The 22,560-nt window shown below is 46.6% G+C and overlaps 1 protein-coding gene across 1 annotated transcript; it reads right to left on the reverse strand.

Moving 5' to 3' along the window:
• Window positions 1-296: 296 nt before the first annotated feature.
• On the reverse strand, window positions 297-22,200 carry LOC147610265 (uncharacterized). The gene is made up of 2 exons (XM_086786373.1): window positions 20,885-22,200; window positions 297-911 (listed from the first exon to the last, which is right to left on the reverse strand). Exons 1-2 carry the CDS (start codon window positions 22,192-22,194, stop codon window positions 905-907), a joined length of 1,317 nt encoding a protein of 438 aa, XP_086642499.1. The 5' UTR covers window positions 22,195-22,200; the 3' UTR covers window positions 297-904.
• Window positions 22,201-22,560: the final 360 nt, after the last annotated feature.

Below are 22,560 nucleotides of genomic sequence, written 5' to 3' on the forward strand. Positions count from 1 at the left end.
TGTCTGTACTTCATATTTACTTATTTGTGCACTTGTCACAACAAATAGAGAATACACCAGTGTAAGTTTCTTTTTAAAAGAGGACATCTTATTTTAAGAATCTCAAGCATTAGAATATCATGGTTTTTGTAAACAAAATCTCAGGGCATTTAAGGGAGGTTTATAGGGATAGAGAAACAAGCAGCAACCACCAGCTAATGGTTGTACACGCAAGAGAATTGTACCCTCCCATGCACCTCCTTTTCTCAGTAGTATTGAGTATAGACTACTAACTCGGTTAAGAAAAAGACAGTCTTGATAGACTTGCAGCTATCCATTAGTAATGCATAGCAATTAACCATGTCCATGCATTCACGACCAGTATTACATGAGAAGGAGAGCAACAGACTAGGGCCCAGATAAAAGCATCCTTTTTGCAACCATGAACACCTTTTCCTATAATTAGTGTGCATTGTATGTACTTTAATAACTCCAAAAAACAGTGTTGGCTGCCAAGATGCCCAGAGTGAGCAAGATGCTGACTGCAGCTTGAGTAGTAACCGTAACTCGCAAGAAACTTGAGCAGCCAGTTGAGCAAGCCATGAAAAAACACGAACATTCAGTCCTTCACTTCAGTGTTGTGCTTGTAATCTGAGATGTTCTAGCACCCTGGTACATGATTCAAAGAGTACCTTGGAACATGGGAAAGCTTCATACATAGAATAATAACCAGCCTAATTAAAACTTACTGAAGATCTCATTGAGGTCTCTATGCCCTGACATGCTATGAAGACTCAATATCCCCTTGTAACGCAGCAAAAAACTCCCTGGTGTTAGGGTAGGGTGACCTACTGTCCACTTCCAGCTCACAAGAATGCTCTCCACTGACTGGTGCTTTTTCAGAAGCTACTACTCTCTGCAGTCCCTACTCCCTGTTGAAATAAGCAACACGTTTCCTTACAAGAATAACCTCAGAAAATAAGTAGTTCTACCAAACATGCCCAGCTTGTAAATAATATAAGTTTCTTTGCAGAAGTAATGGAAAGGAAAAATAATTCTAAAAATGTGCTGCTTTTGATTCTCTTTTTTTGTAGCTAACCTTACATACTGTAAAACTTTCATGTATCCACCAAAAAAAAAAAAAACCAAGAGCACACACTCAAACCTTTGCCTTCTTCTGCCTTTTTCTAGAGGAGAGGAGATTTGCAAGACAAGATAATCAGGCTACTACGTGTGTCAGAACGGTATACAAAGTAGGTCTAAAAAATGGGTACAATAAACCAAGCCATAAAATAATAAGTATTTAGAACCCAACATCCAACATCACTATCAGAGCACATGCTAAAGCCAGTCCTTGCTAAAGTCGGTCCTTCATGCTTACCTTCTCCTCATAAGACTTCAGAGAAGCATGATGAAGCTCTGATACCATTACGAAATGCATGCTTGTCTCTAGTCAAACTTCTGACTTTCGTTTCCTAAGCAGAAAAGGCTAATTTCTTGCAAAGAAGTGTAGATTTCTTTTTCTTCGCCCATCCTTGCTCTGAAAATGAGGAGAAATATAGCATAAACACAAAGAACTGAGCATGCAGGACAGCAGATGAAACAGATGCAGTTCATCCATGGTCAGATATTCATGGCTAAATCCGGTTATATATATCAACTCACGTTAATTCCCAAACTCAACAAAAACAAGTGTAATCTTTACTCCATGAAAGTATTGAGGAGAACCACATAGGTGGGCACATGGGCCTAAAGATTTCAAAAAGAAACTCAAGGAATGAATAAAGGAGAGAAAAGTGGACCTAGAGGCCTCTTTGTAAGGCTGTACTCTTAGATGAAGCATATATAAATGACAGTTCAGAATTTATCTTCTTGTCTAAGACTTGCGAACTTTTGTAAAAAAGTTTTCTCCAATATTTTGCTTTTGTATCCCTGCTCACCATAAATTCTAAGTTTGTATAGAGCCTGGTTTGGAGCGTTAGTTTCGCTTAACTCCTCTTTCTTAAATCATAAGTCTCTCTTCATCTTTCTAGCTACTTCAAAAAACCTAGAAAATTTCTCCTTTGTTTGGTTGCTGTTTAAGCCCAAGTCTCAGCAAGATAACATCTGCAACACACACGCAAACAAATCTCAAATCTTGACCTTTACTCCTCTTCTGCCAAAGTATCTCATCTGTCAATAGGTAGTTATTAAACTTAATGAGATACTTTGGCAGAAGTTTCTCGCCTACTATCACACTAAGCTGAGTATGAGCTCGTCCAATCAACGTGTGAATCACACAATGGAGAACATGATGTGTGCATATGTCTCCATGAGACAATCTGATTAGGAAAAGTATATTCCATTAGTAGAGTTTGCTTACAATAGTGCTAAGCATTCTGCTACTAAGATAACCCCTTTTAGGCTGGTTCATTGACGATCGACTCGCTGAAGCTCCCGCCTCCACCCTGCACTGCGCGCCCTTCGCCTTCCCTCCCTCGCGTCCCTTCCTTCCACCCCCCGCCTGCCATCGCCCCCTTCTTCTCGCCGTTGCGCCCCCTCCTTCCTCGCTGCTGCGCCTCCCCCCTCCTCGCCATCTCGTCCCCCCCTCCTAGCCTCTTCGTCTGTTCGCCCCCCCCCCCCCCCCCTCTTCGCCTGTTCGGCCCCCCTCCCTTTGTCGCCTGTTCGCCCCCCACCTCTTCGCCTGTTCGTGCCCGCCTCCCTTCAGCAGCGCCCCGCCCCCCCTCCCTTTCGCGTTGTTGCCGCCCCCCCCCTCAGGGCTTCTCCTTCGTTTTCGCCCCCTCCCTCCTCTTTCGTGCTGTTTTTCACCCCCAGGGGGTTTTGTTTTTCTTCATTTTCATCCGGTCTTCCGCCTCTTTGTGTGCAGCCCGTTTCTTGCAGGTTTTCCGCTTTCGCCTCGCCTTCGCCTGAGCTTCAGACTCTGATGGAGACTCCTCCCGCCTCGCCTCAGAGGGACTCATCCGCAGCCCCCTCACCCGCCCCCGAGGACATCCCCATCAGGCTTTCTCTTTCGCCGGAAGAGGAAGCGAGCCTCACCGCAGAGGTGGAACGCCTCCAGGCTCATTCCACCATCTGCCGTATAGTCGGCACTCGCCCCAGCAGAGGGGAGATCAGGGATCTTCTTCAGGCTCGCCTTCTTGCAGATGTGGGCAAGATCCTGGATGTACAGCTCCTGGGCCGGGGCCATTATCAGATCGAGTTCGAGGCCGCCCAGAGCGTTGCCAAGGTCCTTGCCATGAGTCCTCTGGACATCAGGGGTGCTCGGGCTTTCTTCAGACCTTGGCAGCATGGATTTGACCCAGCAACGGCGGAGCAGGGAGAGCGCCTCTTCCATATTACAGTTTGTTTCCCTGGTCTCCGCCGGGAGTATCTTCCGCTCCTCTCCAGGCTCGGAGCATTGGTGGGCTCGGTACTAGAGACGGGCCCCTCAGCAACTTCAGTGGTGGCCAGAGCAGCTGGGCTACCTTCAGTCAGAGTGTTGGTGTCTGACATCTCCTCCCTTCCTAAGGTCATTCAGCTACCTAGGATAGGGGGGGGGGGGGTGGATAGATCAGAGAGTGGAGTTCTCGGGGCTCCCGAACCAGTGCTTCATTTGCAGGCAGGTCGGTCATCTGGCCAAGGCCTGCCCTCGCAGGAGACCTCGACCCTCACCACAGCAGTAGGCTACTGATGGCCCGCCCACAGATTCGGCTCGGCAGGCTGCCTCAGGGACACCTGCTCAGGCCACAGAGACCTCGGAGTGGCAGCCTGGACAGGGGCGCCGCCGAGGGAGACAGCCACAGCAGCACGCCCAGAGACCGCTGCAGCAGCAGCCACAGTCTCAGCCTCACTGGGTTCCCGTGAGGAACAGCTTTGCTCCCCTTCAGGAGGAGACCCCTGCAGCGACCGAGGACCAGGAGATGCCAGCTCCCCCTCCTTCACCCCCCCCCCCCGTCCCCTCCCACCGCCTCGCTTCCACCATCGCCTCCTCCCGCCCCCGCTCCGGTTTCGGCAGCGGCTCCCTCTCCACCTCCCTCGCCTCCCCCTCCTCCCCCTCCGCCCGCCTCACCTTCCCAGGAGACCCTGGCAGTTCCCTGGCGCTCACCTGCAGTCCGGAGAGCGCTGAGCACTGACCTCGCTTGAGCATCACAGAGGAGACCTATGCCGATTAGGGCCTCACGGATTTCATCTATCCGCAGTCGGCTGAGTCGCCTTGGCATTAGACAGCGCTCGGAGGCCTTTGATTATACCTTCACACGGCTTTTTGGAGCAGAGGGCCCCCATGAGCCAGCACCCATTCGAGTTCATGTAGTGATACCTCCGGCCCGCAGGGAGGAGGCACTAGACTCAGCGGTGGCCTTCTCGTTCCCTCTATGTGGACCTTGTGATCGGGAGTGGACTCTAGAGCTCTCTCTCAGCACTTTGAAGACTCAGGCAGTTGAGTTTTCTCACCACATGAGCGATCTGGAGGTGACAGATGTGATAGGCCGACTTTGGGAGTTGGCTCATTTTTTCTTGGATCCCGGGAGTGTGGATACCTCAGGGATTCGGCATTTGGTCGTGCGCATAGTGGCAGACTTGGCACGCGACCCTGGATATGTGAGTATACACGAGGTTTCTCTGTCAGAGCAAGAGGCAGTCGCCATGGGCCACAGCCACTGGCGCCTGATCCGGGATTCTTGCACTACACCGGGTGGGCAGATTCGCAGCCGTTCGGATGGGGACTACTCTCCATCCAAGCCGCTTGCGAAGGCCCGCCGTACGGCTGAGACAGCATCCACCTCAGCAGGGCATCCATGAGGATCATCTCATGGAATGTACAGGGCCTTGGCGGAGCACACTTTATACGCTATCGAGGTTGCTTGAGGCAGGAGCTTCAGAGATGCCTGGTTGGTGGCAGCATTGACATTTTGATGATGCAGGAGCACCACTTGGGTGAGAGCAGGATCCGGAGATATGGTTCGGTGATGCCTGGTATAGATGGGACACTTTTTGGTCTGCAGGGTTTGGTCCTTTGGGTGGACAGGGAGGAGTATGCATGGTTATTGCATATGTATGGCGGCAGGCCATTGTGGATCGAGGGATCATTGTGCCTGGTAGAGCACAGTATGTCATTCTGAGGATGCATGATGAGCTATTGGGTGTGCTCAACATCTATGCGCCCAATCATGCTAGTGCCAGAGCAGAGTTCTGGACTCAGGTTACAGATGCATTGCCAGAGGCCGCACATTGGTGTGTTGGGGGAGACTTCAACATGCTTGAGGACCCGGCAGATAGGGTGGGAGGCAGTCATGTTACAGTGCACGGCACGGAGCTTGCAGCTTGGGACCAGTTTTGCATGTCACTGAGGATCACTGATGCATGGCAGCATGGGGCTTTCTCCCGGTCTCAGGACAGTCTTAGTTTCTCTCGGTCAAATCGCCGGCAGGGAGGGACTAATCTATCACGGATTGATCGCTTTTATGTGGGCGATTGGTTAGGGGAGCGAGGGGGCTCCGTCGGCATTCTCGCTGGCACCTCATTTTCAGATCATGCGCCAGTTATATTGACATTGGAGGAGGGGACACGGGAGCCCAGCTTGCAGTTGAGGATCCCAGAGAGGGTACTTGCAGATCCCAGTCTCGCTGAGGACATTGAGAGGATCTGGCATGATAGTCAGTGCTCTGACCAGGATGCAGCGGGCCAGTGTGCCCAGGGACTCATTGATCTTAGCTCTTTTCTACACGCTGCAGCTTTGACACGACTGGGAGAGATTCGCGAGCGGGAGCAACGGCTAAGACGCAGCCTTGCTTCGCTACAGCGCCTTCAGGAGCAGCAGCCTGCATGTGAGTGGGTGGCGTCCCAGCTGAGCCAGGCATGCCAGGAGGTTAGAGAGGTAGAGGAGCAGAGACATGAGTTTTATTATCGTCGTCAGGCCTCTCAGTGGACGCAGCTTGGTGATAGAGTGACTGGGGAGTTTTTTGAGATCACTGGACCCCGTCATGCGCGAGCAGGAGTCCGCCAGCTTGGTAGACCGGATGGATCGGTAGCTACTGAGCTCGGGGAGATCAGAGCCATTGCCACTGCATTTTATAGTGACCTGCTTTCAACGGAGCCAGCCACTGAGGATTGAGATGTTTGCAGACAGACTGTGTGGGCCCATGTGCAGAGGAGGGTCACATGGAGGTGGAGTCGCCTTTGGTTGCAGAGTGCACCTTTCAGAGGATTCGGGTAGTGGCTGCCGCTTCTCGGAAGTGGCATATTGACCCCGACCTTGCTGATGTGCTCCCGGATTGGCGCATATGGGCATATGCAGCGCGCCCCTTGGCCCGGCTCCAGTGGGACCCCGAGGAGTACGAGTGGCATGATCCTTATGCATCCCTTGAGGCCACAGAGATCACCTTTTTCCAGTATACTGTTCGGCTGGGACGGCATATTTTGACGGCGAGGACGGTTTCTCCAGCGGCAGCGGGGCATTGGCGATTGCAGGGACTCTCACAGGAGTTCCTGGAGGATTTCTGGGCTCGGCTCTGGGCTAGTCGGCAGGCCCGCAGGATCTCGGCTTTTCAGTGGTGGCTGGTCGCCCACAGGGGCTCAGCAGTTGGCACTTGGCTTGTTTACAGCGGTCTTCCGGCGGCCTGCGTCCGATGCGGCCACCCTATGGAGACACAGAGACATTGCCTTTGGGACTGCCCTCAAGCACAACAGATTTGGCTGCGGATGCTGCGTATTCTGGCCCCCCTCTCTCCAGAGGGTATGTTTACGTGGGGTGCCGCTGCTTGGTCGACTTCGTCAGGGCCTACTATGGGCTATGAGATGGAGCAGGGCAGTCAGGCCATCAGATTTATTAGGGGCCAGCCTCGCCTGGTTCCGGCACCGGATTTCTCGTCCGCCAGCTGGACACAGGAGAGGGATTTACGATGGGAGCTCCTCAGCAGCCTCACCATCTGGTTCACCTGGAGGGCCCAATGCTTTACGGCCTTTGAGGGGAGATTGGAGCCACCAGCAGAGACTGTTCGGGGGATTTGGCAGGAGTTGATCCACACCCTGCGAGGACAGTACGACCGCATCTGGGGAGACTCGGATGAGGCGATCTTACGGCGCCAGGCCTTTCACACCACTTGGCGCTGTGGCCCGTTCTACACCTTACACACGGGATCCCCCCGTTGGCACTACAGGCCACCTGTTTGGCTCTTCCCCCCCCTATTGTATGATTTAGCCGCTCAGTTCTTTATACTGATGCTTGTATTTTGCAGCACCTAGGGAGAGTCTCCCGGGATGCCATGATGTATTCGCTGCTCTTCTCTCTCTTAGGAGCAGGAGAGATTCCTTTGTAGCCCTACGGGCGTTTTTATATAACTAATGAAAGGATCTTTTCTCGGAAAAAAAAACCCCCTTTTAGGCTGATGTATGCATCTCAGCCTAAAGCCCCATGGATGATTGGCTCATAGAAAGTCCAAGTTGACACTACAATTGACTTCTTGAATCAGTATAGCAGGAGATTCTACAATTTGCAAGAAAGCATACGGAGTGAGCAATATACAGTGAAATTCAATGCTAACCAAAAGCGAACAGCTAGAATCTCAGGAGAAAGCCAATGGTTTTACTTGAGAATTCCTAAAGATTCTCAAGTAATGAGAACTAGAAAAGCCTAAGAGTTGTCTCTGAGGTATTCTGGACCTTATTTAAACTTGAAAAGGATTAATAAGGTAGCTTATTGTTAGCATTCATGGTGCCAAGATGGAGCATGTCACATGCACTCTGCACTCAGTGCATGGTGACAAACTGGCTCATCATCAACAGTGCAACATTTGTACATTATTAGAACCCAGTAGGCTGATATTCGTCGTACGCTGTTACCCCATTGTACATCCTCAATCCAAGATAAGTCAAGCACGAGCTACGTAGGTCATTCCTCAGCCTTAGTGGGTCAGTCAGTCAGTCAATCAAGTCCCTTAACCCACTTGGAGAGAATTATTCATGCATGTAGAGTCAGTAGAAGCCTTAGGGTTTGCATCAAAAAGCACTCTGCATCTTGCATAATATGCATTCATATGCTTGTGCATCACTTAGAACATCCCAGAAGCCTTAGGGAATTTACTAGGATTTATTTGGTATTTTTCATATTTTATGGTATTTATTTAAGCATTTATTGTCATTTATAAACATAAAGTTTATTAAATTATGACCAGCCAACTTGACCAACCCCTATCTAGTATAAATAGGCTTGCATAGGGCTTAGTTCTCCATTCAGTCTACAGAAAGCTAGGCGCCTTCATCCTCAGCACTAGGAGCATTCCCCGCCTTCAACCTAGACTAATCCAGTACTTCTAGAGCTTCTGCGTTAGCCTCTCAACCATGGTTGTCACGGCACGAAAATACGATACCGTACGATACAATACTGTACGGGAATTTTTGGTACGATATGAAATTTTCGGATACCGTACGATAAAATACGTTTTTTATTTTTTACACTTACAACATATGGAGCTTCAAGCTTGAATGTGAGGAAAGGTTGGGAGGGGAGGAGTCTGCAATGCTTGAGAAACCAGAACATGGATATGTGTCTCTCCCAATTAGATCTCCCGATTGTCTCCAAAAAAGAACCTGGATGGGTAATGCAATACCAAAGGTCTCCCAATGTAGCGTTTATGACTAAGGGACCGTCCTTGCACAAATACGAGGAGTGCATCTAGGGTGATAAGTTTAGGGACTCCTCTCTAGATCAAAATGGCCATGTCCAAATCTTCTCCCTCGTACATAACTTGAGAATCTAATTGTCTAGCCTACCTATACCAGGGATCTCCAAGTGATGTAGCAAGATTCTCTCATCCTACCAATCAAGTGTACACTACCGATCTACCTCGCCAGATTTTTTAGGTCTCTCAACAACCCCATATGGAATACTGAGTGGACACGAAAGTTGCGAAGTATTGCGAGCATTTGGAATCTTCGTAAAGCAAGGTTTCTATATTTTTTTTAAGCATTTAGAATTTTTTTTTTCAAGAAAAAAAAAACGATACCGTACGGTATCGTGCCGTACGAACCGTACGGTACGAACCCATTCGTACCGGTACGAGAAACAACTATGCTCTCAACACCCCTGAAGCTTGCATTTTTGCTCTCAGCAGTCCCTGCAGTTCAACACAGCACATCAGCAGTCCCAGCAGTTTAACGCAGCACCACAGTCCTTACAGCCCTCAGGTGCAGCCATTTGTACCCTAAGTTCCTAACGCAGCAGTTCTATCCTTTCAGCCTACAGGCGCCTGAATACAACACTCTTTCAAGCCCCAATTCAGTAGGTACCCTCTGCGTTTGAGCATAGATAACCACCAGCAGGTATTCAGGTCAGTTCAATCCTCCGTTTGCAGTTCTACAGCAGTTTACCTTGCGTATTCAGCCCTACAGCAGTGCCTCCGCCCTCTGTGCAGCATCCATACATGCTACAGTCATCTAGTGAAGGTAATATATCATTCATAAGCATTTTCAGCATATTTACATAGCTTAGAACAGTCCACCACAGTCCTTTCTCAGGCTCAGGTGTGCAGCCCTTCCTCATGCCCTTGGGAAGAGTGCATAGGCTCAAGATCAGTTCATTGAGGTGTTTCTACAGCCGTGTATAGTTCAGCTAGGCTTCCGATCCTCCAAGATCTTGCGTTTGGCTTATCTACAATCCACAGTCATTCTCTCTAAAGTAATAAAGCAAATACTATCTTGTTATCGGGATAGGGGGGCCTTCAGTGGGTAATTTGCTGGTGTACAGTTCTCATATATCTCTCTCTCGTCTCTTTAAAGTTTGAAGTATTAAAGTGGATTGCTAAACTCATGAAACTCAGGATACAGAAGACGGTGTGAGCATTTGTGTCACAGGGTCTTCCAATAATACAAAGACTTCCGCTGCATATTACAGAGCATGTGCAAAGAGAGAGATGAAGGCGTGCAGTACAGACTCAACCACGTGTCCAAGAGATAAAGATATAGAGAGAGAGGGAAATAGGGATCTTGCACAATACTCTTGGTGTTGAGAGTGGATTAGCAAATCTAAGGAGGATCAAACATGGTTATGGTCATGGTTAGGTCATGATTAGAAACATGATTATGAGTGGATTAGGAGATACTAATGAGACATGGCTTAGGCATAAACATGGAAACACACGAGTTGTTATCTTCATTAGCAAGAGCCTCTTATATAGGCAAATAGTACATGACCTCATGACATCACCTATGATGTCTTACAAGCATAAGATGCCATCTCCCCCATGTGGGTATGCCATAAATGAGCAAGATTCCCTCTAGGCTATATTTGAAGTAGGCGCCCATTTGAGGATGTGTCTTGAGTAATGTAATCAAGGTTATATAGCCCCTTTCAACCTTTGAATGGATTTTGGGTGATATATCCAACAAACCCTCCTTCAACCAAATCCATGACAATGCTACCTTTATGATGGCAATTCTAGGCTCTAGTTACAACATACAAAAACTAGTTATGATGACCATGCTGGTGCCCGTAGGTCTTATTCCAGTTAGGTTTACAATGCTAGCAATGATGGATGATGCTAGAATACCATAGTAAAGCTTACAATGAGATAGTTATGTTTAGGATGGAGAGGTTTTTAAACATGGTATGGGCTATCCCTTGATTTTACTCAAAAGGCCCATTCTTCTTCGATAAAATTGGCCTCTTCGGAGGCCTCTTCTTGAAGCTCTTCTTTGTCTTGACTTGCGAGAAATGCCTTTTGTGCCTTTTGTTTGAAGAAACAATTTTCTTCAATATGATTGTCCTTGCCGCAGAATCCACAAGTCTTCTTCTTTCCTTTTGTGTCGATGAAGTTCTTCTTCTTGAAGTGTGACTTGTTGTTGGAGAAGTATGCCCCTTCCACTATATTCTCTTGCTTCTTCTTGTACTCCTCAAGGAGTGCAGCTTCAATGGCTTCTAAAGTAGGATCCGGAAGATTCATGAGAGTTGACACTAAATGTCCATATTCATCATAAGGCATGCTTTTCAATAAAACTGCAATGGCATCTTCCTCATCTATTGGTGCTCCTATTGTTGCAAGTTGTTACATTAGGCTTTTCATATAATTAAGATGAGAAGGTAAAGACTCAGAAGCTTTCTTTTCAAGTTTAAAGAATTGGATTTTCAGCCCTATCTTGGAATGCTTCCCTTTTGCCCCAAATAATTTCTCTAGGATTTCCCATGCTTCAGCGGAGTTGTTTGCATTAGAGATATGATGTATGTAGTTGTCACTTAGACCTAATGCAATTATGGCAAAAGCTTTCTCATCCCTAGGTAACCATCCTTGCTCACCATCTCTAGTGGTAGGTTTTTTCTCCTTTCCACTAGCAACTCCCCACAGACCTTTCTTCATGAGAATAAATCTTACTCTAACTTGCCAGGTATGAAAGCCTACCCCATTAAACTTATCAACATGAAATGAGGATGTAGACATGATGATAAAGCAAGGTCTTACCACTTGAGTATCACTCAAGGGCAGTGTCTAATGCTTTTACAAGATTAGATACCTTCACCAAATAGATGAAGGTTATTTATGAAAAATTCAGACCAGTCATGCCCTCCTGAAACATTGTTTGCTTTTGAGTTGTAGACATTGTTTCTTACCCGTCTCCTCGGCTTTCTGCTTTTCTTCTTAGGCCTCAAATGTTGAATGTTCGATGATTCAGCATCAGATGGTTCAGCCATTGTGATTCAAAACATGATGTAAATAATATCATCATCACAATATAGTAATATCATCAAGTATATGGTGACCAATGTGATAAATGCTTTCAAAACAACTTCCAAAAATTGGGTCACTTGGAGTACTTGAAGGAAGTAGAGGCCTAGGTCCAAGCATCTAATGCTTTAAGTACTTTAAGTATCAGTGATTTAAGACTATTTTAAGCACAAAACATTGGTGATTAAGTGGAATAATCACCCATTCATTTACTGTTAAGAACTGAAGCTCCAAAAGCTCTGTCAGTCCTACAGCCACCAAACCACACAGCCATTTGCAAATCTGACCAGATCAGCGTGTTCGCAGCCTATGAAAACCCTTGAGGCTCTGAGGAATTAGAGATTGGTGAAGCGATGGCGATGGGGCAGCGTTTTCCCCCAAATAAAAAGGCGCCGGTTTCTGCTGCAATGCCGTTGGCTCCAGGCGCTCTCTGGCTAATTCGCCCGTCAGCAGCTTCGTGTTTGAGTTGAGAATGCCTGGCTGAGAGCTTGTGGTGAATCTTGAAGTGGGCGATGAGATCTTGATGCTCCATGGACTGCCTATCTTTCAGCCTAGATAATAGGAGAGGATAAGATATGATTAAGATAATGAAGTGCTAATGAAGTGCTAATTAATCCCTAATAAGTGAGATTTGGATGATGTAAAACCTGCTCTGATACCAATTCTTGGTGTTGAGAGTGGATTAGCAAATCTAAGGAGGATCAAACATGGTTATGGTCATGGTTAGGTCATGATTAGAAACATGATTATGAGTGGATTAGGAGATACTAATGAGACATGGCTTAGGCATAAACATGGAAACACACGAGTTGTTATCTTCATTAGCAAGAGCCTCTTATATAGGCAAATAGTACATGACCTCATGACATCACCTATGATGTCTTACAAGCATAAGATGCCATCTCCCCCATGTGGGTATGCCATAAAAAAGCAAGATTCCCTCTAGGCTATATTTGAAGTAGGCGCCCATTTGAGGATGTGTCTTGAGTAATGTAATCAAGATTATATAGCCCCTTTCAACCTTTGAATGGATTTTGGGTGATATATCCAACAAATACACCACACTGAGCGGGGAACAGGCCCCGCCCCCTTTCAAGAATATATTCAGGAACAATCCACGGACACGCTGGCCAAGATCAATACAATCAATGAATACAAAAGCAAACAAATATGCGGATGTAGAATCCCTGAGTCGAAGTCAGTGTCGAGACACGAGATCTCTGATGCCGAGCACACCACGGGGATAACCCACAAGTATCTCTCACTAAGCTAGTACCAGTTCTAATATCCAAATCCAAATCCAATGAATCCAAGTCCAAGTTCCCATCCAATGTCCAAGTCCAAGTTCTAGTCCGTTCCAGTTCCAATCCAAGTTCTAGTCCAATCCAATGATCAAGTCCAATGAATCCAAATCCAAATCCATGTCCATATCCAAGTCCAAGTTCATATCTAAGTCTAAGTTCAAATTCAATTCCAAGTCCAAGTTCCAAGTCCAAATTCAAATTCTAAATTCTAGTCCAAGTCCAAGTTCTAGTTCCAATCCAAGTCCAAGTCGAGATCTAAGTCTAGATCCGAATCCAAGTCTAAGAATCACTCGCTCATCTCATGAGTAATCTCCACAACTCCTACAGCCTTGTCGATGAAGAAAACCATGGAACACTCTTTCTAGCAAGAAAACTGATACAAAACCTATTTAAATGGTTTTCGGGCGATAAAAACCTCCAAAAAATAGTTTTTGGAGCAATTTTAGGGTTATTGAAATTTTTAGGGTTTCTGAAATTCAGTCCGTACAATTCCGGACGGCTGTACAGATCCATGCGGCCGTACAAACAAGTGATGACATGGCATAGCAGTTGATGGAGACGCTCTAAATCAACGGGCAGCGATGAAAAATTCCATGATTTGGTTCATGATCAAGTAGATGATGATGGAGAAGATGATCTCCATGCTTCAACGAAGATGGCAGCCCAATAAAGAGGTTCTTCTTCAACTTGATGCTCAAGAGAGGTTCATGCTTCTTTTATACTTGGGGAAGCCTTGCTTTTTGCCAAAAAGTGATGCTTTTGCTTTACTTTTGCCAAAAAGTGATGCTTTTGCTTTACTTTTGCCAAAAAGTGATGCTTTTGCTTTACTTTTGCCTTTTCCTTTGCTTTGGTCTTTTTTAATAGTAAAATATTACTTAACTTTAGTCAAAAGTTCTTGTTTTGCTTGTTTAGCTTCAGGGCCTTGCTTTTTGGCCCTAGAGTTGCTTTTTGAAAAAGCAACTTTTAGCTTTTTGGTCCGGCTCAGTCTCCTCTTTCCAATGGTGCCCCTGGCTCGCGGTCAACCCTATTTGACTTTTTGCTTTTTCTTGCTTTTTGACCAAGAATGGTGCTTTAACCTTATGGACCCTGTCCCCGTATCTTCTTCCACCTGTCTGGTGTCCGAGCATGGGTTTCATCATGTGAAATAGAGCTAGGAGGGCCAAATAGTTACAGAATGCATTGTGGGGGATAGAGATCCGAGGACTACAAGTCTCCTTTGGCGGGCCTTATTTTGATAATATGGACACCAAATTGGACTTCTCATTAGCTTATCACCCTCAAACGGATGGGCAAAGTGAGGCTGCAAATTCAACCGTGTTGAATCTCTTGAAATGTTATGTGTTGGATCAGAAGTTTTCTTGGGAGACTCATAGCACGGACTGGCACTATTTCATGTGCAGGACAATGCACACCTCACCTTGGACACATCTGCAAGACAATGCACACCTGACCTCGGACGAATGCAGTGGAACCCTGGCTGACTCGTCCTAGACTGGGCTCACATGGGACCAATTTTCCACCCCAGATCCTGCACCTTCTGTACAGATATGTCTACGTGGCATCCAAGTGCGGGATGCACGCGACATCTCCTTCTGCTTAACTTGACGGAAAAGCCTCCAAATAATCCGTCAATAACGTCGGATAGTCATCGAAAAGCTTTGTCAAGCCATACCGCTTCGTGGGTCCCTCAATCCTAAAACTTTGTGAGGAACTGTCTTTGCCTTCGGCCTAAGCCATGCTTGAAGAGGTGCAAAAGGATCTGTTCTGAAACCATAACTTCAACTTCATCAATGATATTTGGTTCCGCCTCGTCTTTTACGTCTGAAGAGATAGGACTTGCATTGGTTTTAACCAACTGACATGGAACACATCGTGCATAGTCCAACTCGGAGGTAGCCTCAACTTCATTGAAACCTCATTAATCTTTCTCTGGATGGGAAAAGGTCCGAAGCTCCTGAATGACAACTTTGGACATCGCTTGCCCACCTGTTTCAACCTTTGCTTCATAATCCGAAGATACACCCAATCACCTTCCGAAAACTTCATATCCCTTCAGTCTTTGTTGGCCTGTAGACTATAGGCCTCCTGCGCTTTCACCAACCTGTCTTTTACCGACTCCAAAATCTCCTAGTAAGACTCCATCAATCTGTTCACTTCAGGTACTGAAGACGAGGTTCTGGTCAATAGTGTAACAACCCTATCTTCTTCTTACGAGGAGCTTTCACCTTTTGACAAATATCACAGTGTTGAACATATGAAAACACGTCTCGCCTCATCTTTGGCCAATAATATTGCCGTTCCAACTTCTCCAAAGTCGAATTCATGTCCCTATGACCACCAGTAATGGCGTCATGGGCGTCATGGAGAAGAGCTACCCTGAACGACTTCATGACACACAATCAACCTTTGTAGAAAAGCCAACCATCGCGTATCAAAAAGTGGCATGGTCCTATGGCATCCAATGCCTGTTCCCACTATGTACCGAATTCCTCGGAATCCGCGTATGTTTGATTCATGTCATCTAGTCCCATACCAACTGTCACCATTTGGCCACCCGAATGGTTCACTCTTGCTTTCACACTATGTACATATTGGATTGGTGTCCATGGCTTATGGAATATGCCTATGCAGGTGATTGACACGTGTCATGCTGTATAGTTGGATATGATATTCCGCTGGGACTTGATGTTATCATGCCCGGAATATCTGGAGGACTTGGCTTTCCGCTGGGACTTGTGCCTTTGTGTACATGCCCGGAAACGCCTGGAGAACTTGGCTTTCCGCTGGGACTTGTGCCTTTGTGTACATGCCCGGAAACGCCTGGAGGATTGGCTTTCCACTGGGTCTGGTATTGCGTATACTTGCCTGGAAACGCTTGGTCTTATATGGTTTCATGAACGGAAATTGCTCATGCCAATGCTGCATTGCATAGCATCTTTATATGCTTGCCTGCAAATGAAATTGCATGCTGTTTTCATGCCTGCATGACCCATGTGTAGTTCCGGGTAAGGGGACGCCCGCCCGTGAACCGTGCGTGTGAAACTGTCTGTTGACATGGTTGTGTGGCATGTGAACAGGTGGTAAGTATTTCCCGATCTAGGCTAAAAAAGCCCTTAGGACTTAGCCAATATTTATAAGTGAGTGCGTTCCCACTTCATTAAAGTTTGGGCGCCCAAAAGTCACTTATAAATTATGACCGCTTCCAAGTTCACACTCACTGAAGTCCCGAGGCGGACAAGACTCAATGTCCAGGACCTGATCCTCCCTTTTTACTCATAAATGGGCATCTCCCCATGTCCCTTCACCTGATTGGACCCCAATTCACTTACTTATTAAGAGAAATTCGTGTTTTCTCTTCATGAGGATTTTTGGAGGCTGAAAACTCTGTTTTTCCACCATTTCTCTCCATTTCCAAGCTCTCCATAGCCATACCCAACTTGCTAGGGTGTTTTCCAAGCCTCCAAGAGTGTTTCCAAGTGCTAATCACTCTCCTACTCACTCCCAATGACTGAAATTCAGCAAAACAGCTCTCATTTTTGCTGTAATTTCTGGTCTTTTTGCTGAAAACCCTAATTTCAGCCTTCCTTTCTCAAGTTGAACCATAGGGGAAGCTTTCCCAAGGTTCCCTTCATCCTCTTGAAGACTTTTGTCGCGAAGGATTGCGGCAAATCGAAGATATCAACACTTCTAAAGCTTCCAACGCGAAGGCTTCCGCTTGCAACAACTTCTATGAAGACTGGTAAGCTAATTGGACAATGTGTTGTCATTACTTACTCAGTAGAAGGGCAGGACTACTTGTTTAGCCGCCCTGTGTAGTATTTCTCTTGTCCTATGTGCTCTTGCTACCTTGCTTGGTAGAACATAGAGCCAATGGTAGAGAATATGGGCACTGAAGTCGGGCCGGGCATCAAGGCAACTCCTTGGTGATCTACATCGACATACCATTGTTTTCTAAATGCTGAATTTCATATGCATTGGCATGGAGGATTTGGCAATGGATGCCCGTGAAGCTATGTATTGAATTTCTCCAATAGTAATACAATTTACTCAAGGGAGGGGTCGGCCGTTCCGGCTCATTGTGTGTCTCTTGTCAAATTCAGCAATTTTACTTCTTGTATTTGAGCAAGTGTCCTTCAAATCTTAGTGTATTTAAGTGTATTGATTAGCATTGTGTTCAACCAAGTTACATTGGTATCAGAGAATACGGTTCTCTTTCACTTCTGTCAAATCAGCCTATCACTTGGAATAACGATCTGGATATGGCCTTCAGACTTTTGAAAGATAAAATCAAGGAAGCACCTATCTTAGCATTACCCAATATTAGTCGGCCTTCTGTTCTTAAGATTGATGCCATGACTATGCAATCGGGGCTGCTCTATTCCAAGATGGTAGACATGTTGCTTTCGAGAGTAGAAAGCTAGACGACACTCAATCTCGTTGGCCAACCCTTGAGAAGAAGCTTTATGCTGTCATTCACGCTCTCAAGGTTTGGAGACATTATTTATATGACTCCAAGTTTGTGGTATTGACTCATCATCAGTCAATCAAGTATGTGTGTGATGCAGATAATTTGAGAGAAAGGAAAGCTCGATGGGCTGAGTTAATGTAAGATTTTGATTTTGAAATCCGTTATCGAAAGGGATCCATGAATAGTGTCGCAGATGAGCTTAGTCGAATTAGAGAGGTGAATACTTCATGGGAGACATTGACTCCCTTCAGAGGGATTACCCTGGGTTTTTAGTGAGCTCAAGAGTGAGCTCTTAGAGGAAGGGGAGTATGTCATGTGCACAATGTGTATCTACCGTGTGCTACACGCACACAAGACTAGCTTCGAGGCTTGGAGAAGCTTGGAGCTAGGCAGGCTTATTCGCAGGCTGATTGGCGAGCTGGGCTAGGAATAGACTAACGGGCGGGCACCCAAGTAAGGACGGGCAAGCGCCCAAGTGTGGACGCCCGATGACCGGCCAAGAGCCTATAAAAGGGTGGCCAAGGTTAGTCAATGGTTCATAGAGTCTCGCGTTTCTTTGTGAGAGCTCTATGGTCAGGAGCCTGGATCTAGTGCAAACGTGCACCTGCTTTCTGCAGCCAAGGCCGACACCAATCTCGAGGCCCGCGAGGGTAGCTTCGTTGCAGTATGGGACGTCACGAGGTAGAGATTGGTCGGCACGTCCAACTAGTTAGCTCAGCTCACGGCTCGGTGGGGACAGCCAAGATTTGTGGGCTTGCCCACGGCTGTCAAGGTTGGGAGGTGAGTCAAGCCTGCACTCCCTTCACGTTGCTTGGTTTGTTTTGCAAGTTTCGAGTCTTGTACCATGAGCGTTCTACGAGGTGATCCTACGGGGATTTGACAGCACACCTGACCTCGGACGAATGGAGTGGAACCTTGGCTGACTCGTCCCGGACTGGGCTCACATGGGACCAGTTTTCCACCCCAGGTCCTGCACCTTCTGCACAGATATGTCTACGTGGCATCCAAGTGCAAGATGCACGTGACACTATATCTGCATGCAAACTAGCACACGAATCTACTACACAAACTGATGCAAGCTAACGTACGTGACCTGCAGGAAATCCTAGGGTAAACCTCTATGCAAAACACCTCAAGATGCACCTAACACAATGACTAGCAATAGGCTGACCCAATGCTTTGATAACAATGTAAACATGTGTGCTTGCATGCTAGGATTAACACCAATCAAAAATCTTGTTAGCTAATTAATGCTAAGTACATGACTTGTCACTTAATCTACACAAATAAGACACAAGATAGACCTAATCTACTACTGTATATATTGCAAAACATAAATATGCACAAGGTTGATCTAGTATCTAAACTCAAATCCCACATACTACCATGTTAGCGTTAACGCTACATGCATGAACAAAAGGTTACGTGTTATTCCGGCTATTCTCGAATTGAATATGGTTGTTTGGGAACATCCTTCTAACACATGGGCACTTGGCCCAAGAACTTCTAAGTAGTCTCTAGCTACTAAGATTGTTCCAATATGGCCCCAATAACTACCTTTGAGTCGACTGATGTCCGGATGTTGCGCTCACAAGGGTGATGAGTGTGACAACCCATTCAGCAGAGGTTGGGTCTTCAAAAGCAAGCACAAGGGACAAAAAACATACAACTTTGGATAATTGTTCCAGCTTCAAAAGATGAAGGAACCTCTTGCTTTCAATTGACAAGAGAGAGCTGTCACCATTTGGCTTTCTAATCATCCCCATTGAGATGTATGACATCATGTGTATCAAAAAGCTATGTGGGCAAGACAGCTTGAGGTGCTAGTATGACTAGCCAGGGTGTTCATTGACGCCAGTATGACTGGTAGTTGGCACTCTAGTATGACCAGAGTTGCGGGCTCTACTAGTATGTTACCAGCATTCCCTTGCGCTCTGCAAGTATGACTAGGATGCCTTGAGTGGGTGTGTACCCGGTCATATTGGTGGTATGCCATTGCCAGCCATTGCTAGTCACATTGACTTCTCATCTAGAGAGCATGCTAGTCATACTAGCAGAATCCAGTCATATTGGACACAGGAGTATGACTAGAACCCTATGAGTTGGTACAAGTTTAGAGAACGGGAGATTTCCAAAGTACATGTTCATTTGCATCGCTCATGTTTGTAGGATGACTTAGAGGATTTCATAGATGAATGCATTGTTTCCATGCACTGCATGAGATGTTATGGGTAAGTCCTGTAGCACCGGGGACGCCCGGAACTATAGGCTACAGGACCGTGGGTCTGCCCTCGTGGGTGGTTGGTATTTCGCAATGTGAACACCCAGGTGGGCACTAGGCACTTAAGAACTCTTTGGGCATTGGGCATTGTATTACCTTTGGGCACCTTCTACATGCTTGGGAGCCATGCTCCCCCTACCTATTACCTACGTGGGGGATACCCGAGCCTCATAAAAAGAATGCATATGGGCTCAGTGAAAGGGCTGCCCGACACTTGACAACCCATTCTATGCTTGGCCACCTTTCCCTTCACTCACGAAGCTCTCTTGAGCAAGGACACTCATGAGCACCATCGCCTGGCAGCATCTTTACAGTACGGCCAGCCCTTGTACCCATCCTGTACATACAGTGCCATGTCATCTGTGCACAATCATCCACCCATCCCAGAAGCTGTTCCAGACTTGGGCGAACTGTTTTGGAGGTGTTTCAAGCTAATTTGATCATTGTTCTGCATGCCTAGAGCAGCCAAAAGCTGTGAAAACCGGTGTATGTTGTTGCTGGTGCTCTCTTTCTATCTCATTCTCTCTCATGGAATAGATCATCAAGGTAAATTGGTTTCCTTAGTGCATCCTGGTGTGAAGCAAGAAGCACCCCTTGCCATGGGCTTGGCCGGAGAATTTGTTTGATTTTGTTTTCGTTTCTGGTAAAATCTGGTGCTTGGCACTCTCTATCTTGTACCTTAAATTACTCTATTGGAATACATAATTCCTTGGAGGGTAGGGGGGGCAGCCCTAGTGTGGTGTCGTTCATGTAGATGGTTGTGATATTGTGCTGTCTAACTTAAGTCTCATTACTGGTTGCTTGACTAGAAAATCTCTACACTGCTGAGTCCAACCATGGCAATTGCCAACAGTATTGATGGCATGCTGCTAGCACTCATGCAGATCAAAAAGAAAGTATTCTACTCTAAAACCAAGAACCCAGCTTGGATATCCAAAACATAGCCCAAAGCTATGTGTAGCTAACTTTGTACCTCCTCCTTACAACTCACTAGAATTCAGGTTCCCCTTTTATTCACGAAACTTGAAATGTCCTTACTTGTAAGATACCACTTCGATAATCCAGAAAAAATGCACAGCTTTCTATGGAAAAAAATATCATGTCAATTCTACAAAGACCATTTCTATGGAGCAGGATTAAAATTTTCTTGAAAACCTACCAGCGGATGAGCGACCCGAAGAGAAAATGTTGCATGATTGGGACCTTCTCGAGCACTTCTGCTTTGTACATTTTCAGCATGCCACTATTTACCTTGTTCCACGAAGGTACTCCAGAGATGTCATCGATCATCGGCGAGTGTTCAGCAAGATGACCTTTCTTCACCTTCTTGATAAAACTGACACATCCAAGATACAAATACTCGTTGCAGAAATTCTCGAGGATGTCTTCATTGTGTATTGATTTCGGCTTCATGTACTTATGGTCAATGAGCTGAGCTGATCCAAAGATGAAGGGCAAGAAGTGGTAATCATCAAGGCCCCAAACACCATGAGAGCCAGCAGGCTCCAGCCAGTAGGTGGTCTGTAGCTTTCTCATCAGTTCAAGGTACCTTACAAAGACTCTGGAAACCAAAGCTTGATAGTCATCTTCATTCACAAGCCCAAGCCTGGCTAGGCAGAGCAGCCAGGCAGCGAAGTTCACCTCATGGCCGGTACCATAGTCTATTCTCATGCCATTGCCAAAGCTGTCTGCAAAATAGGGGAAGAGCTCAGCAATGGCCGGTTCCATGTCCTTTGGCAGGAGCTTCAGCATGAAGGAGGGCCCTTCCTCCTGCAGGCGGCCTTGCCAGTCACGGAAGGCAAGGTTCCCATACCGCACTGGCTGCTGGAGCGGTGGGATCTCATCAATCCAGCTGTTCATGGAGTCAAGGATCTGGACGATGGTGCGCACAAGGAGAGACTCGCTGCAGTAGTCAGAGAGCTTGTGACCCTTGATAGACTGGTTAAGGGCGGCGATGAAGCCAAGGAAGAGCTTACCGGACTCCGAGGTGTGGAATTTGTGAATGTCAAGGGAGCTGTTGATGCGTTTCTTAGGAGTTTGGAAGCAGAAGGGTGGGAGGGTAACAGGAATGGGGAGGGGCTGCGGGACTGGGATTAGGGTTGCGTGAGTTGCAGAGGACCCCATGATGGGGGCCACGGCGGGGGCTCGCAGGGGCCTGTATGCAGTGGGTGGAGAGATCCAGTGCCCGTGTGATGGTGACACTGACGGTGATGGTGATGGTGATGGTGGAGGCGAGAATACCTCACTGTTGGACAATTCTGGCGATGGAGAATGGCCGCCCCCACTGCTGCCGCTGCCGCTGCTGTTGATGTCCTCTGCATTGCTGCTCGGCGAGAGTTCCGCCATAGCCGTGACCTTCAGAGCTCTGCTCAGTAGTTTTGAGTCCCAGTGACGCTCTCCTTCTGCACCTCTATCGTCTGCGCCAAAAAGCAAAAGCCGAGCTTGCTCGTGAAGCCACAGTATATACATATACTTGCTTAGAGAAGAAAAGCCTTGAAATAATTAATAACTTATTTCCTTTCTTGCATACACATTTATAAAAGTGCGTATATATTTGCAAATACAAATTTATAAAAGTGTGTATGCCACTTCGTAATATTTTTTATTATTTGGTTTGTGTAGCATAAGAACATCTAAATATTGACGGAAAAAAACTCAAGGCAATGAAAAGATCTTGTTTGCGAACATCACAAAGAAAGAGTTGTAGTTCCCGATCATGTGCACCCAGGCCAAGCACCTAACTGGTGAAAGTACTCTCCTAACTACTTGGCTTCATAAGGGGGACTGAGGACATCAAATGCCACGAACAATCATGTGCAAGAGCTAGAAACAATT

The sequence above is a fragment of the Cibotium barometz genome, chromosome 49 (assembly GCF_041138505.1).
Source record: "Cibotium barometz isolate CiBa-2024 chromosome 49, ASM4113850v1, whole genome shotgun sequence".
Taxonomy (NCBI): domain Eukaryota; kingdom Viridiplantae; phylum Streptophyta; class Polypodiopsida; order Cyatheales; family Cibotiaceae; genus Cibotium; species Cibotium barometz.

Excerpts from the sequence above, each read along its gene's own strand:
- LOC147610265 (XM_086786373.1), bottom strand. The coding sequence starts at position 22,194 with ATGTATATACTGTGGCTTCACGAGCAAGCTCGGCTTTTGCTTTTTGGC.